At 39.8% G+C, this 18,291-nt stretch overlaps 1 protein-coding gene across 1 annotated transcript; it reads left to right on the top strand.

The window, feature by feature from the left end:
* The first annotated feature begins 7,938 nt into the window (after positions 1–7,938).
* Positions 7,939–17,343, top strand: LOC133420591 (copper chaperone for superoxide dismutase-like). The gene is made up of 8 exons (XM_061710316.1): positions 7,939–8,073; positions 8,276–8,348; positions 9,594–9,731; positions 13,062–13,236; positions 14,529–14,589; positions 14,922–14,999; positions 15,308–15,411; positions 16,182–17,343. Exons 1-8 carry the CDS (start codon positions 7,939–7,941, stop codon positions 16,339–16,341), a joined length of 924 nt encoding a protein of 307 aa, XP_061566300.1. The 3' UTR covers positions 16,342–17,343.
* The last annotated feature ends 948 nt before the right edge of the window (positions 17,344–18,291 follow it).

Genomic DNA, 18,291 nt, shown 5'->3' with positions numbered 1-18,291 from the left:
TTCTTTGGTTGGAACGCCCTGCTTTGATGAGGCGACGCAATCTCTCCTTCCTATTGATTGCGTGTGTGATGAGCTGTAGAGTATGTACACAGCTTGTTAAACACACCGCTGGCAGTACACTATAATTCGTTGTTTTTAATCTTGTTTGTAGGTCAGCAATAATGCATGACACCTCTCCTCTGTGCTGAATCGGCAATGTTTTTTTTTGGGGGGGGGGGTCTGTTTTCTTATTGATTATTCATATTCTTTTATTTCCTATGTGACCGATTTGATCTGAAGAAACAGATTACTTATTGATACACCTGGAGGTTTAATGCAAACATTTCTTTTCCATAAACACTTCAGTTTAAAGCATTTTAGTGACTTGTCGAGAAAAGAAGGAGACTATTTATGCAAATTTTACATTACCTTATCAAGGACTCATATTTAAAAGCTTCTTGTGCGCTGGGATTGAAAAAAATGAGCTCTACACTACCACTAAAGCGGTATTTTCTTTGTGGATTGAAAAGAAGCAAAGCTGGTGCAAAAAATCACAGAGCTTTCATTTTTACAAACATGACCCCAGCTCTCTTTTGTCAGACAGCATCCTCAAGGCACGCTTCACTTCATCTTCTATTCCAGCTGTCAGGATGCAATCAGCAGCCATGAGGATGGCCTCGGCTGGGCTGCAACATTACTTTGACCTCTGCGGGGTCCTTCACGCCGCTAACAGGCCCCACCCGTCCGGCCCTCTGGAGCTGAATAATTCAGCATTAAGAAGTAGTGGATAGTGTCGCTGGTGGAGCGCAACCCGGGGTTAACGGCACGGTTTGTAATCTGTCACAGAAATGTTTTTATTTCATATGCTACGGTCTTTTTCATGTTTTAAAAATAGTTCCAGTTATATTTCAGCTGAAATGAAAGTATGCACGTTGCATCACTTTTTTACAGTTTTAGGAACATAAGAGAAATGAACCCACGGCCTGACAATGTTACCAGCTGGTAAGATGATAACATAAATAAAACCATGATAAGACAGTTTAGACATTTGCCAGCTCAAACTCCAAAGGTCAAACAGTTAATAATGGTCAGAAGTGTTAATTCACACACACTGAGCTTGATGTGGGTAAATCAAGATGTCTAGTCAGGAAAATGTTTCTTACTCCGGTGGAAGAGATATTTTTGCTTAAAAGAAGACAATTTTGACTAGATTTATATTAAACTTATTTCTACAAGGGCTGTTTTTGCAGAGTAATGAAACATGCCAGGTGATTCATCTTCCTATCAAGAACAAAGCACACCACATAGCTTTTCGTTTTTGGTTCGCGCTTGTCCGTCTAGCTTTGAAATTAGCCGTATAAGGCTTAAGGTTATTTATTCTGAACAATGCAGGTTATTTACATGTTTTCGGCCTGACGAGCAGGCAGTCATCTGGGCAGCCGGCTGCTGTTCTCAAACAAAGAACAGAACTGTTCCTTTTGTCCCGAGCATCTGATTAACCTCCGTGTTCTTCTGAGTGTGTGTTTGCATTTTTAGTGCCAATTACACGAGATTGTTTGAGTTGTTAGTATGCAGTGTGAGCATTTCAATGATCCGTGTTCCTCTGCGTTCTCGCCGCGAGTCTCCTTCCCGCTCCAGAAATAAACTTTGGCTTGTTTTCCTTCCCTGCTTGGTGACAGAAACTGGAGCTGATACACGCTCTTAAAGTATTTAATAAGGAACCGTAACAGATCCCAGGTCAGGTCTACGGTAACAGAGCAAAGTTGCAATATAGTGCCTCGTTTATTATAAGAGATAAAACCTCCACTGTTCTGGACAGATCTGTCAACACATTGTGTCAGCACTGCTTTACACCGTTTCCACCATCCCCAACACACACTCACACACACACACACACACACACACACAAACTGGATTCTACTTATGCTCCCTTTTTCATTTATTTGCCCCTCCTCCCATCTTATCTTTCATTTTCTCTGTCCCTCTGTCCAGCCTCCTCCATCTCACCTTTAATCCCTTATTCTTGTGCCTTTTCTCCATTTTTCTCCCCTGCTCGGTCCCTCTCTGTAAATCTGCCGTGAATGTTGTCTGAGTACAGTCATTAGGTTTCCCTTCCCAGCATTCTTGTGCAGGCATCTCTACCTATATGTGCGCGCTAACGAAATCCCCCCTCCCTTGGGCTCAGGTGTCCCCGCGGTTCTCCCCCAGCTTCTTTGAACAAAGAGCTTGCCGGTGAGGATAAACACAAGGGCAAAGGTTGCAAGGAGTTTTGCATTTGCTGAATAAATTAACCACCGCATATTTTACACCACATATTTTACACCACATATTTTGCACCACATTATAATCATCTGCAATCTTCTTCGGTTTATCTTTGCTATCAAAAATATGCAAAGCAGCATGACAGAGACCTATACTCACACACACACACATACACACACACACACACAGATGCTGGCCTCCTCTGAGCCTATAAAAACCTGGGAACCAGTCAGCAGCTTAACCGCGGGCTCGCCCATATTGAACGTGGTATATTAATCTAAACGGCGCACATTATGAGATTGAACTCCACGCTATTGTAAACTCCAGGAAGCAATCACCATTACTGGCCCCTACAATCTTAGTGGTTTAGTTTGTTCCGTGAGCTAGAATTTGTCTGACCCAACAAAGATAAGAAAAACATAATAAAAAGAAACGATGCTGCTTCATCAGCTTCAACGTTTTTCCTAACAATTAGAAGTACCATATATAATTATGAGATACCTCAATCTGAACTCTGTATTTATTTTCATGCACAAGTGTAGTAAGAGATGTGATTAGCTTGCCAAGTCTAAAGCATATTATGACATTAAACTAACCAAGGATCCATCAAGAAAGACCTTTTTTCAACTGAAGTAGCCCTAAGGAGGGTTTATACGGCACGTGTAATACACAGTGGCAATGTAAAACCATTGAAACTTTTCTTTTTCCACAGTTTTTACCATCCTGTTGTTTATCTGCTGCTAAAGGAATCTCATTTGTATCCCTTATCTCCAAGCCCCCACAGACCTATCAAACTTTATTTTTTTATCTAACGTTTCTTTTTTTATCTAACGGACAAAATATTTTTCTTAACAACTTCCAGTCTTGTGGCAGGGGTTCGTTAGTAAAGAAAAAGCATTCGTCAAAGTCGTTAATGACTTACTGTTTAATGTAGACGGAGAAGGATGCCCGGTTTTTGTTCTTTCATATTTATGTGTCAGCTTTGATGCTGCAAGTCTGAAAACTTTGGCAAGTTTTGTTCATTTTGTACATTTGCCTGTTCTGTCTTTGGGCCCGTTGGTTCTAATCTTGGCAATTTATCGGGAAACGCACAGGCTGATAGGAATCTAGAAAGATTACTTGATTCAAATCTCAATTTTGATGTTGAACATGTTATTTAGTCCTGCTGTTTCTTCTTTTTTAGATTAAACAACATCAAAAATCAGTCTATTTCAATGCAATTTCCTCCCTCCACTGTGCCCCGTTGCTTGGAGACGCTGCATTCAGACTCATTAATGAGACTAAAAAGCACGAACACGTCACCCCTGTGAGTGTCTACCTGCACTGACTTACTGTTAAATGTTAAATGTTGTATTGATATCAAAATCATACAAACAAAGCTTTCAATGGGCTTGGCTCTAAATACACTACAGAATAACCGAGTTGGTGTTTTAAACCATTGCAACCCTCAGATGGTGCCCTGTTAACTACATCACCATACGTGACAGGCAGAGTTTCATACTTTTCTATTATGACCTTATTTAATGAAACTTATCCCCTCACTGAACTCAGTCGCATGAAGTCTTTTGCTACCTTGAAATTGCTTCTTAAAATATTAATCCTACCGAAAGCCTCAGGCAATGTTGGATATATTAATCAGACATTTTAATACTGCGAATGCCCGTCTGACCTGACTTGCCCTCTTCCCTTCTTGTGAAGCACTTTGGAACGTAGTCAAGAAACACAAAAGGGAGGTTTATCTCAGGACTTATAAATAAGTGAAACATGCATATCAGTTAAAAGTTGCGTTAGGAAACTGCCTCCGGCTTGGTTTTAAAAAAAAGGCAACAGCTGGATAACCTAAGGTCAAATAAGAACTTATAGCAGCGGCAGGACAGCGTAATGAATAAATGAACACGAGCGTATGCACGAAGGGAGCGGCAGCTGTTTGGTATGTTGACTGAAGTCCATCACAGGTATTACAGAGACTTCTGCAAAAAGGGAAGAATAAATATCCCTTAAAAGAACTGCTTGAAATGGTTACTTTAATTTAAATGTGTATTCAGGATCATTTCACACAAGCAGTGAACAGTTGAGATTATAGAGTTACTTGATGTTACAATATTCATATTTCTATTTGTAAGGAGAAGCTTAAGAACTCAGTATTTTTATTTATTTATTTATTTATTTATTTATTTATTTATTTATTTATTTATTTATTTATTTATTTATTATTTTGTTTTAATTATTACTTCAAACAGGGGCTGGATGACCCAAAGAAAGCCCTATGTCATATATTCCTGGACCCCCCCTCCTACACAGGACCCCAAGGGATGCGGTCAAATGTCGTCTCCAAGTGTACAAAGCACATGTGGACTGGTTAGATGAACTCCCACGCCCCCTCCAGGACTCCAGCGAAGGTGTGGAGCTGGTCCGGTGTTCAAGCCGGACAGAACACTCATTGTTTCTCCTGAATCTGATGCTGGACTATCAACCAGACCCTCCTCTCCAACACGCCTGCAGAGACCTTACCAGGGAGGCTGAGGAGTGTGGTTCCCCCGTAATTGGAACATCGTGTTGCAGAGGCGTGTCGACCAAGGCATCCTTACAACATCCAGAGGCCTTGAGGAACGCGGGGCGGACCTCATCCAGTCCTGGAGCTCTGCCACCGCAGGCTTTTTAACTCTCGGTGACCTCAGCACCAGTAACGGGCGAGCCCATGACAGAGTCTGTAGACTTAGCAGCCTCTAAAAAGACAAGTTGGTGGAAAGAACAGGAAAGAAGTTGAAAATAGAAATCACACACAGCATTTCCAGAACTCTCCTCCAGTCCAATATAATTGTTATTGATGGGCCTCGCACTTCAGTTATGAGTGAGAAGAAGCAGAGCTGAGAGGTTTCATTAGCCCTTTTCAGATCTGTTGACGATAAAAGTCCCATTCATCCTTCCATCTGTCCATTATCTATACTTGATTATTACTGTCCATCAAAATCCATCCCATCCATCCTGGGTCACGGCGATCTGCTGAAGCCTTGCCCGTCTCTCCTCGGAGTGATGAGACAGTTAAATGCACGTATAACCACAGACAGACGGAAATAATGACAAATAAAGAAAAAGATGAAAAGTGCAAATTTGAAGTTTATATCTGACTGCATTACTCAGCAACAAATCTTCAATTTACAGGCTGAATATAAAACAGCTAACAGGCATGTGGGGCAGGTATAATATTTCTTTGATAATTCTGAAAAGGCTGGACGGATCGATAGCTGGTTTGGCTGATATCAACATTTCCAATAATGATTGTGAGAGATTGGTGCTGCGTCGCTCTGCATTACTCACATATGCAAGATGCCGCTTGCTTTTGTAAATGTCCTCATCAATCTAGAGGTTAGTTCTCTCCATCTTTGGTCTGTCATCTCTTCTTTGATATGCTGTGGGATTTTCACCAAGGCGCCCTCAGTTGATCTTGTTTTTTGTCTATTTTTTGATAGATGTTTATGCATCAACCATCTTGTGTTTTTGGAGTTATAATTATTAAGAGGTTCATTTACAGATAAGGTTTAAGTTTTATAATTATCTTGTTTATTATGTTGGGAGATTTCTCCATCAAAAAAGATGTGGACATGATCTGACATAGCCAAAGCATTTGACATTATAACCACGTCTAGTCCCTGACCTCCACTGGGAGTAAGTCCAGTTACTTACTGTGGTAGCTCACTAATCAGACATGGACTAAACATATAAATATCAAAGTTCCCAGCTCAAATGAAATCATTAACATCAGCAGCCTGCATCAAAGTGACAGCATTTCAATTATCTGATCAATGAAGTGTGCACAGAACATCTGGGATCTTTATACTGCAAATAATGAAATGCTTTTTGCGGTTTTCAGTGCTCTGCAGAGGAAATCATCTTCAGCTGAACCCTCCACTTTCTATTTTTTCCTATGGTTAGGAAAAATGAAATTGAATAAAGACAGGCATGTGAAGGAGGATATATGTTTCTTCATGCTACCTGATGGTTAAAGTCATTGGAGTGGCTTTGGGTCTGCCAGGAGAACCCGAGAATTTATGTTTGCAGGTTTTTCTGCTTTATAGTTCATAGAAGAATGTTTTAATGCGGAAGCTATAATTAACCACTTGTTTGATTATGGGAAGTGGGTCACTTCCTCTTCAAAGTTTCTGATTGTGTCTGGAGTTATGTGGAGCAGAAGGTTCGGAGATTGGGGTGAGATAAATGTAATTTGGGTAGATATGGTGTCCTTGAAACTTATCCTCACATGCTTGTCTGAGTATGACATCCCAAGGGCATAGCGTGCGTTGGCACTATTGTCTGTGATCTAGTGATATTTGGGTGAAATAATCAGTCCCAGAGAGGTCTTTACAATTTCCAAAAGACAGTGAAACTGTCAAACAGCATCCTCTTGCCATGCCATCCTCTTGGCAATGCAAACATGGAGGAAGATGAAAATATACTTTTCTTTTTAGTCATTTAAACCAACACGATAAAGGTGAAAACTATCACAAAGCATCCTAAATTACTCAAAACAATTGCAGTGAGAATCAAGATGAGAATAAAGTTAGTTACAAAATTCATACAAATGAGACCATGGTGTGCACTTCACTTCATACACCACTGTCATGCTTTGCCTCTTGTTCCTCTTTTAAGGTCACGTCTTATCTATTTCATCATCACTTCCTCCCTCACACGGACACATCTCCTCAGCCCCTTCAGCAAACTCGTCTCTTATTCGCCGTTTTTGTAGTGCAAGATCATTTTGGCAAAAATTAACACAAAGTGCAGTTCATCAACTGACCACTGGGGGCTCCATTGACTCCCATGTTAAAATGTCCAACTCTGCAGCAGAAAAAAAAACAAAACATTTTCAGCCCGGTTGAAAAAACTGTTTTGATCTCCATAGCTAGTTTCGTCATCTGTTGGGGTGAATTATTTGAGCCACGTCAGGCAAATTCATAAAAAGCAATACAATTTATTTATAATATGAGGAATAGATTTTTTATTGGCAGTTGGTTTAAACAATGGTTAGCCATTGCCATTTCCTCATAAAACATGGTACAAAACAATCATCATTTGGTTTTAACTCATTGTTGGTTAAATGCAGCAATCATTTCTGAGTTTGCCACTAAAATGACTTTTGATATTCTTATCAAAAGTCTTATTCAGGAAGGTGTTCTTATTCAAGGTGTTTTTAATTTGAGTTTTATTACTGGCTCTGTGGCACTCTGAGATTTTAGGATGAAGAGTGCCTTACAAATAGAATGCATTATTATTATTATTATTATTATTATTATTATTATTATTATTATTATTATTATTATTATTATTATTATTATTATTATTATTATTATGGATCAGCAGACTAACTATGGGTAAATGATTCAAAAGTTTTGAACAGTTTTGAATCAAAACTGTTCTTCAGAACAATAGGAGACATTACAGATCATCTACTATGTGATATTTACAGTCTATGGTTTGAATCCTGATTGTGTGTGGGGTTTTCATATTTTCCCAGTGGCAGTTTTTTTTTTACCCAAAGCTTCCTCCAACAGCCTAAATTGTATCAATTTATATTCAAATAAATTCCTTCATTAATTTATATATTTCATTTCATTTAATGAATTATCAATATGGTTGCAGTAACAGAAAATCGACACGTGGGGGCGGCAGTGAGCGCTACGTCACCATGACGTCACAGACATGGCGGCTGCCGTAAACACGTACAGTCGGTTCGTTTCCGTCGGAAGAAAACTGGGAAGTTTTCTGTTAAATTCAGCTTTTATCTCCCAGGCGGCGGCCTACCCCAACGAGATGTCCTCCGCCAGGCCGACCAAGGTTTGACAATGGTTTTCTTCACGCTTTCAAAGCATAAAAACTCTGTTTTCTGGAGTTCTGGTGTGAATGAATCAGAAACGTCAACTTTGTGTGTCTGAAGTGAGCAAACTGCTCACAATGCTGCAGCAGCTACTGCAAACTGACCCGCCACTGCTGCAGATGTGCAGATGCAGGTGTTTCATGTGGGTTCTGTCCTCCACAGCTGGAGTTTGCGGTGCAGATGACATGTGACAGCTGTGCGGAGAAAGTTAGAGCTGCTCTGGAGGATAAACCAGGTGAGGAGGCACCAGGGGCACTCATAAGTTATTATTCTGCATTAAGTCTGGACTGATATTTCTTTGTTTGTGTCAAAATCTAATACATTTTTCCACTGTTTGACAGGTTTTAGCTCACTATTCGTCTCACCTGCCTATATGCAGTCGTTCACACTCTTATGCAACTAATGTTAGGTTATGTCAAAGTCAGTTACATGAACAAGTTTAAAGCAACAAGAATCTAAGTGCCTTTATCAAAGTATTAACCAGAGGTGTCAAAAGTATTCACATTCATTACTCAGGTAGAAGTATAGATACTAGAGTTTAAAAATACTCCTGTAGAAGTTGAAGTATCAACTCAAGTTTTTTACTCAAGTAAAAGTATAAAAGTACTGGTTTCAAAACTACTTAAAGTATAAAAGTAAAAGTAATGTAAGGGGGAAAAAAGCCATGAAGGACAAAAGCCATTGAAAATGAATCCATCTTAGTATAATGCAAATATATTAAAGAACCATATATGTGTACTATTGAGCATTAACATGTGTTTCAGAGAGCAGGAGATATGATGACTAGTTGCCTATAAGTATTGTAATGGTGCAAAAAGTCAAACTTCAGAGGCATGTTATCATTTATCCTAACCTTTATTGGAATGTACATCCAAGTTTAGTTGCAGGAATCTGAGGGAACGGATGTAAGAACAAAACTGGACAAGAACATCTGAAACAACCACAACCAAATTCACTCTGATGGCACAATTTAACTGGATAGTTTTTTTTTAAAGGCCAAAATGAAATAGAGTAACAAGGCTGTTTTTAAAATGTAAGGAGTAAAAAGTACAGATAATTGCGTGAAAATGTAAGGAGTAAAAGTAAAAAGTCGTCTGAAAAATAATTACTCCAGTGAAGTATAGATAACCAACATTTCTACTTAAGTAAGGTAACGAAGTATTTGTACTTTGTTACTTGACACCTCTGGTATTAACACTGTACTGTCTGTGTCATTTTATTTCACCAACTGTAATTTTGGAGATCAAACCAATAATTAATACCAATAGGTATGTTCAAATAGTATTTTGGCTTTAAAATGAGCGATTCCATCTGTTTAATTGATGCTAAATAAACTAAAAGTGTCCCATTAAACCACTTACTTGGTACAAACCACACTGGGACTAATGGATATCAGAAAAATATGAATGTTTGGACTTTATCTTGATAATGGACATTATGTGTGTCATTCATCCGTCTGGTTGTGTGTATGTGTCTGCAGGAGTGAAGTCAGTCAGTGTTGATATCGGTAAGAAGGAGGTGCTGGTGGAGTCGGCTCTGACCAGCGCAGAAGTGCAGGCTCTGATAGAAAGCACCGGGCGTAGAGCCGTGCTGAAGGGCATCGGGGGATCAGAGCAAGGTGAGGGACACCACACATTTTGAATGTACCAAACAAGAGCAACACATCTGTGGACAAGTTTTAAATATTCTCTATTCACAATTTAGGGCTCAAATACCTCGGTTTATTTGATTACACTTAAGCAAAAGTGAGAAAAATATCTATTTTCATGTCAAAATAAAAGTTTAAATTCAATTTGATGAGAATAATTATTTTTAGGAAGTGTTGTCTAGCTTTCACTACCATCTGTAATAAAGAAAATGCCCAAAGATAATGTTAGACCTCCATCTTAGTCATCTCTTACATCAACTTTGTATTATTTTTTGCCACTGACGCCCATCGTCAGCAGTGGCAATAAGATAATAATAATAATAATAATAATAAGCTTTATTTGTATAGCACCTTTCCAAACACAGTTACAAGGTGCTTTTACAAAGCAGAATTAAAAGGCAGAATCCAATAAAATGACAAAAATATAAAAACATAAGAGCATAGAAATACAATAAAACATTAGAAAATAGTAACATTGGATATTATAAAATACATTTTTAGATGTTAAGTAAAAGCACATTTAAAAAAGTGTGTTTTTAAAAGAGATTTAAAAATGGACAGAGATGTGGCTCGCCTGATCTCCTCCGGCAGGTCATTCCAGAGCGACGGGGCCCTGATAGCAAAGGCCCGGTCGCCCTTAGTTTTTAGTCGAGATCTAGGAATCACTAATAGGGACCCGCCGGAGGATCTCAGGCTACACCTTGGCTCGTATGGGACTAAGCAGTCTTTGATGTACTCAGGGGCCAGTCCCATCCGGGCCTTAAAAGTGATCATTAAAATCTTAAAATCAATTCTAAAACGCACAGGTAGCCAGTGTAATGAAGCTAAAATCGGGGTTATGTGTACTCTTTTATTTGAATTTGTGAGGAGTCTGGCAGCAGAATTTTGGATAAGCTGAAGTCTGGAGAGATTATGTTTACTTAGGCAGGAGTAGAGTGAGTTACAGTAATCTAAACGGGATGTGATGAATGCATGAATGACAATTTCCAGGTTCTTGGGAGACAGAAAGGACCGGATTTTGATGACACAAGCTCATAGACCTGCACTGGACATCATGGCGGAAGCAGCTATGAGACTGAAGAAGGCGATGACAGAAGAAGCGAGGAAGACCAAACGAGAGAATGACTCAGTAGCAGACTGAAAAAGCGTGACTCCGAGTCCCACTGGGTACAGAAGTACCCAGCAGGGTTGTGCTGTGCCAGCTATTGTGACTCTTGACCGCTCTAGTTAAGGAGATGGTCCCACCAGCAGCTGCACAGTGTTGAAACATCCCAGAAGCGACTGTTGCTTAGGTAGGAGCTGAGTCTATTTTGACCCCTCAGTAGTGGCTAAACCACGTCGACTTAAACACAGCAGACCGAGTCGACGGCAGGTCAGATGCAAGAACGGCACAGAGAATATGGTTGATTTTCAAAATAAAATACCACAAGCTTGCCCTGAGTCTTCGTCAACATTACTCTTAACCTGTGGAGGGTCAGAGTACGAGGAGAGGTTCTTTTTAGAATTTGAAAGCACATTATATTTGACACATCTCATCATTTTTTACAAGGAACATAGCAGAAAAGACGAAAGTAAGATTGCTGTGTGATCTCAACACTTGTGGGTAAAGTCGGAATTGCTCATATTCTGAAATGCTCCATGTGGTATCAGAGTTTGAACTGATGACTGGGCACAACCGAACCGCAGCTGTACAGCAGCATTTCTGCAGAACGGCCCAAAGGGGAGTCTTGGACACTGTCGTAAAAGTGACCAAACCTCATGCCTTAAAGGAGCTTGAGGCTCCTTTTAAGAAATGAGACTCTCTAGCGCCACCCTTCACCACAACGGCCGTTGGGGGTACTGCAGCAAACAGTGAAGCCGGCACGGGAGAACGGGGAGAACGCGCATGCAGCGTCATGTGACGTCACATCCACAGCCCAGCGCGGGAAATTCGGGACCGAATTGCAGCACATTTTGCAGCACACAGCCTGTTCAAGGCAAAGGAGAGATACACTAGAGGACTCATTCTTTTGGGTTTGCTTCATCTGCAGGATGCTTCATCTGACATTATTACTAGAAAACTTAAAATGTATACAGATTTTTTTCATAAATCTTGCCACAATCCGGCCTCAAGCTCCTTTAAAAGAAAACCTGACCTTGAAAATTGCTAGTTTCTTTGACTGCTGCTCTTATTCCAAGGTAATGGCTCTAAATGCAGGTGTGATTCGGCATAAAATACTTCAACTATAAGATTTTATGTAACATTGGGACTTTTACAGCTCTTAAAATGAGGTCAATACGACCCCGAATGAACAGCACACGGTGTACTGTACTAGACTCGACATGCCACTATTTATTTAACAGAAACTAAGTCAGGACAGGAGAATTATCTGTGGGAATTATGATTTAATCGCCTGTAGAAACAGCTTTTGTGAAACTAAAGAACTATGCTATTATAAGACTACCCGGAATGAGAAGAAATGGGTATAAATGATGGATGGATGGATGTTATAAGACCCATATTACTATAAAATAATTTTAGCCAAGCTTTAGCTGTTTGATAGGTGGCCTCACATTTGAGGAGAATACTTTTTGGCGGACTTGAAGACTAAGAAGTGCCCAATTCTACCTGTAAAACAAGCTCAAGTCATTGCTTCTCCATCAGTATCAGAGTGCTGCTCTGTTCTGTTTACAGAGAAGGAGCTTTTTACCCCTTAACCCTTTCGCATGAGCCATACATTTTCAGTCTTCATAACTGGAGAGTTGCTCCTGGATTTTGCATTAGTTTTTGTTAAACACTGTGTGAAATGTCAAGTTGTTGTTCATCCGTTTAATTAATCCCAGTCTTTAGCCCGTTTTTCAGTTGTTTAAATATCTGTTTTTGTTTGTTTCTTCAGTTCCACCCCAGTAATCTCAAGTCTGCAGTCATGAAATGTGATTTTCAGATAGCTGTGGTACTTGCGTCACATCAAACGTTTCCGTGACAACAGCACAGATTTCACAATTGCCAAAAAGAGGCCCCAGTGTTCAAATTGTAATGGATGGAAGAAAAACTGCTTTTGGCCTAGAGGGAGTTCTTGTTATGGTGTTGTCACATTCGCTGCATGTCTCCATATTTTCATCTCCAAGGCACTTTTAGCCACAGATACAATCTAATGTGAAATTTGAATCAGGCCGCCTATGATGCGGTTGTAATGCTTTCTTCTTTCATCTCTGAGCTGCAGCCTGTCTCTATCAGTTCATGTGCATCTTCAGTACAAGTATGGTGTGGGTGAATACTTTTAGACTGCTGTTTTAGGATGTTTGTGTGTTTCATGACAGACCTGGGGGCAGCTGTGGCTATGCTGGCCGGAACAGGATCAATTCAGGGGGTGGTGCGTTTTCTACAGCTGTCTGAGCAACACTGTTTGATCGATGGGACCATCGATGGATTGGAGCCCGGGCTGCACGGCCTCCATGTGCACACGCTGGGGGATCTCACACAGGACTGTCTCAGGTGGGACATTTACTTCGTTGTAGAAAATCATCAAGGTGGATAATCCTGTTGATTGGAGGTTGGGGTGCTTAACTTGAGCATCCTCTGCTGATTGTTCATATATTTCCTGTGCGAGAGTAGCAGGAATCTGAGCAGCTGTATATGCAGAAGGAGAAAATTAAGGGATTCATTGACAGTGTTTTTCAATTTCCGAGTGAACATGAATTATAATATTTTGAACTTTGTCAGGGATACATAATACAACGGCTACACCAGCCAATGAAATGTCTGCTACTTATCTAGATTTAACGTCGGGGGGGGGGGGGGGGGGGGGGGTTAAAGCTGGCCTTTACAGTAAAAAAAAAAAAAGAAGCGCCTGATTAGGCTCAAAACTGCACAAATGTATCTTGCTTTAAATATTGAATGGAATATGCACAAAATCAGTAATAAGGATAGTCAAAATATTCTGAATGTGCAGAATATGGTCATAGATGCACTGGAAAGAGGGAGAAAACGGTACTGCAGGGATTCAGAGACAGGTCAGGACTGAATGCTGGCTGGTTTAGCAGGCAAGGTTACTCCCCTACTTATGAACTTTTCCAAGTCCAAACTTTCAGACATAAGAAAAAAGTCCAAATCAATGCATAAAAACAAGTTTCAGATCTGCTGAGTGGCAGCAGCAGCTGTCCACGATGCTGCTCAGACCTGCTGTCTCATCTATGAAGAGCAGGTGAACACCACCACCCGCAGTGGAGTCTCGTCATCATCCTGAACCAGTGTAGACAGGCATCGATGCACTGGTTTTTGAGCTGCTGTATATATACACACACACACACACACACACACACACACACACACACACACACACACACACACACACACACACACACACACACACACACACACACACACACACACACACACCAGTGTTACATGGATGATAAAATTCCATAAATCTTCCATCACGTCGAATAGACCCAAGGATGCTGTTACAAACATGCTCCTACTTTTTTTTTCCTGTTACACAATTTTTGCAGTTGCATATTTGTACGTTGTTAATTATTTGTAAGATCTTCCCACTATTTTCACAAAATGTTACGTTTGAAATAATTCATAAATCATTGCTTTGTTTTTTTCATAGCATTACAAGCTTTTTTTAACAGCTTTATAAGGATGAATTGTTTTTAATTATTATTTAACTTTTTTGCTTCTTTTTGCATTAAATGGCAAACTAACTCATACAGCTTCACATTGTTTTGAAATGTGGCAAGAAAAATATTTCTTGCATGTTGATCAGCATCTCCTCCCTGCAGCTGTGGAGAACACTTTAACCCATCTGGGAAGCAACATGGTGGTCCAGGAGACTCTGAGAGGGTACAGCCAGTTTTCTTCTTTACAACTCCATAAAACAATTCTTCATTTAATCATTTACTTCTCTTAGTGAGCTATTTACAGTGATGTTGATCAGCCGTGGCATCAGAGCCTTGTTGAGAAAGAGAGAAGAGATAAATTAATTAAGATCTCCTTAATTAGGGCTGAATCATTTCTGTGTGGTTGGAAAAATGTTGGAACTATTCAACTGTACAAATGAAATGCAATAAATCTTGTGAGAAATGAGCTTTCTCTGGATAATTTTATAGTTGGGCGTTGTTAAACTTATCGTCTTGTGGCTCCATGTTGTTTTGATATGCAGCGTTGTTTTGCAGCATGTCGGGGATCTGGGAAACGTCGTGGCCGGACCTGATGGCAGAGCGTTTTTCAGGCTAGAGGACAGTCAGATCAAGGTAACGGAGACCCGTCCAGCTCCGGTACATCCATGTAACACCCGCTCGTTTCACTTTCACCATAAAACAAATACACAGGAAAACAATGTGATGATTGAAAGATGAATAACTTTCCATTTTGTGAACAATTTAAAAAAAATGGGGGGGGGGGGGGGACAATGACAAAGCCACAAGTTCTCTCAATTTCTGTCGTACAGGTCCACAGTCTGATGAAGGGGGGGGGTTATTAGTTTGAAAACTGGATGCATGAATGAAACGACGGAACGATGTGCAGATATGTTGAACTGGGCACGTGTTTGTGGCTGCAGGTGTGGGATGTGATTGGTCGATCTCTGGTGGTGGATGCAGGAGAGGACGACCTTGGTCGAGGCAGCCACCCTCTCTCCAAACGGACCGGAAACTCTGGTGACAGGTACATGACACTTTGTAATTAATTAAAGCGTGGCAGAGAGGGAGTTGCCTGTGTTGTAGACTACAGAGGACGTGTGTAAGCATGTTGTGAAAGTTGATCGATTCATTTATTTTTGAAGAGCGCAGAAGGAGTAATATGAATTGATTCTTTTAAATGGTCATTTTTAAATGATATTTTATGGCCATATGGCAGTTTTATTTTATAAGGTTTTCAACATTATGTTACCCATGAAGACATTATGAGTTAATTAGTTATAGTGTGTGTGTTTTTTTTTTTTAATGTAAGCAGTGATACTGGGATAGACCGTTCATCCATGTTTCTGTGTTGTTTTATCATTTGACATATATTTCAGACAAAAAAAATGATGTAAACTTAAAATTTTCCAGGTAGAATAACATTAATATTCATGGTGTAATAAATCCACATTAATTAATCATTAAAGGAGTGTCTTCATTGACGAATGAAATAATTATTTCTTAGTCTGAGACTAATTCAGAATATAAAATACTGCAAAAACCTTATTAATATGCATCACATTTGTGTTGCACCAATAATGGTCCTAAATCCAGCAGATGAAAGCAGATACTATCGTAAACACACCACGTTCAAGTAAAAGAAGAGGAACACCATGTATAAACAGAAGTTATATTATTATTCCTTTGTGAAAGTTTTTAAAGTCTATTTAGAAGAATGAGCTCTGATTGTAGATATTGACGTCATGTCTCAATCATTCAAAGATAATAACGCCGTACATGTGCTCTCTTCTGCAGGCTGGCATGCGGGATCATCGCCCGTTCGTCCGGACTTTTCCAAAATGCCAAACAGATCTGTGCATGTGATGGGGTCACGATTTGGGAAGAGAGAGACGTGCCGATGGCTGGTAAAGGCCGGAGTCAGGCCAACAGGGAGACACCGACGGCAAACCTCTGATCCTCGCACACAAACGTCGCTGACAGGAGTTTGAACTGAGACACCCTCCTGAGGGGAAACGGGACATTTTGTTGACAGAGGGTTAGAGCTGGAGATGAAACACAAAAGCACTGATGTTGGACAGAAAAACAGACATGTCATCTATATTTTGTGATAATTTTCTTCGTAGTAAATTGTAATTATCTTGCACTTGGTCCAGTGAATGACTGACATGGGGTTTGTTAAATCATACCGCTGAAAGCATGATATGCTGCTGTTGCTGTCACCTGTATGACGTGTATGCAGGGTCTCGAGAAGAAGCCATTCCTGTCTTTGTTCTGTTCATTTTAAATCCATAAGGTGGTGTACGTGGCTTGAGCAAGAGATTAGAAACTGCTGCGGAGGAAGAGTCAAATTCCATCCCGAGTGAAAGGGCAGAAGAGGGTAAATGAAAGAGGGAGGCCTTGAGGGACTGTGTGCTCAGCTGTTTTTTTTCAGAATGGGGTGTTGAGTTTCTTCAGCTCTGCCGCCACCACCTTCACAGCCATAAACTGAGGGGAACAGATCGTATTTAACCCTCAACCCTTTACTTGTGAAATTTTGTATCTGATACATGAATGTAACATGATAAACAAACTGCTACCAGATGAGATTCAGTATATTTTTTTTCCTTGACGAAAACATCAATATTAGGACATGCTGGTGTGCACCGTATCACTTATATGAGAGGGAATCTAGTGAATTTTGCATTGATTTGTATTTTTTTCCCCTCCAAACTGAGCATCTGTGTTATTCCACTGATGCCTGGATCAGTTTATTGAATTTTCCCTAAATGTTCAGTCGTTGTCTTTTTCCACTTCTGTATTTGGCTGAGTGAACCTTGATGGCTATAAATAATTGCCTTCATTTATTGATCAGTATGGGATTTTCTTTTTTCTTCTTCTTTAATGTCTGAATAGTGGATATATACCCTTTATAAACTGATCATTCAAAGATGTTAGATTAATAACAATAACTGTTGGTCAGTTGGTCTTTAATTTGCACAATCACCATATACAAAGATACAAGTAACAATGACAGAGATGCTACATAAATAAATGAATTAAAAAATACTTTCATCAATACCTATTCTCCTCTGCAGGTGTCAGATTTCACACAACCTTGCAAATTTAAGATCAGAATCAGGTTTATTGGCCAAGTTTGAACATGCCAGACAGGGAATTTGACTCTGGTTATTTCCCTCACTGTACAGTAAATAAACAAATGGCTCTTATAACATATATACAGTTTTAAAAGTGAAAGGTGCAGCAGTATGATGTAGACATGGTAGTTAAGATGCTCCCTGGGAAACACAAACCAAGAGACAAGGTAACAGTGTCCCTTTAATTGATCTGAATCAACCAGAAACCCAAACCCTGAACTACTTTGAATCCCACCCACATGGGGGAAAAACTGTCAAGAACTCAAACTAGCCTTGAACCCGGCTCCTTATTAGGTCTACTGCCATTTTCAACTTCTCCTCACTTGTTGCTTGTCTTTTAGGCAAGGCAAGGCAAGGCAAGTTTATTTGCACAATTCAACAGAAGGTAATTCAAAGTGCCTTACATCAACATTTAATGCAGCAAGACACAATTAAACAGTAAATAACAAATAAAATGATAAAAGAGGTAAAATAATAAAAAGCACAAGTTGTTAAAAGGTAAGGGCAGTAGAGTACACCAGGTAAGTATTTAATGCACCTTTCAAAAACCATGACTGCCTCATACTGCTGCACCTTTCACTTTTTTTTTGAAATTGTATATATGTTAATAAGAACTGTCATTTGTCTATTTACTGTACAGTGAGCAAAAATAACCGAGTCAAATTCCCCGTCTTGTTTGACCTGACTTGGCCAATAAACCCAATTCTGATTCTGATTTCTAGTCATCTTATCAGCTACAGGTAGGTAGTGGAATAGCTTTTTCAATAATC

This window comes from Cololabis saira, chromosome 20 (assembly GCF_033807715.1).
Source record: "Cololabis saira isolate AMF1-May2022 chromosome 20, fColSai1.1, whole genome shotgun sequence".
In the NCBI taxonomy this organism is placed as follows: Eukaryota; Metazoa; Chordata; class Actinopteri; order Beloniformes; family Belonidae; genus Cololabis; species Cololabis saira.
Note: the sequence above shows the minus strand (reverse complement) of the source record. Positions and strands in the feature narration are given on the sequence as shown.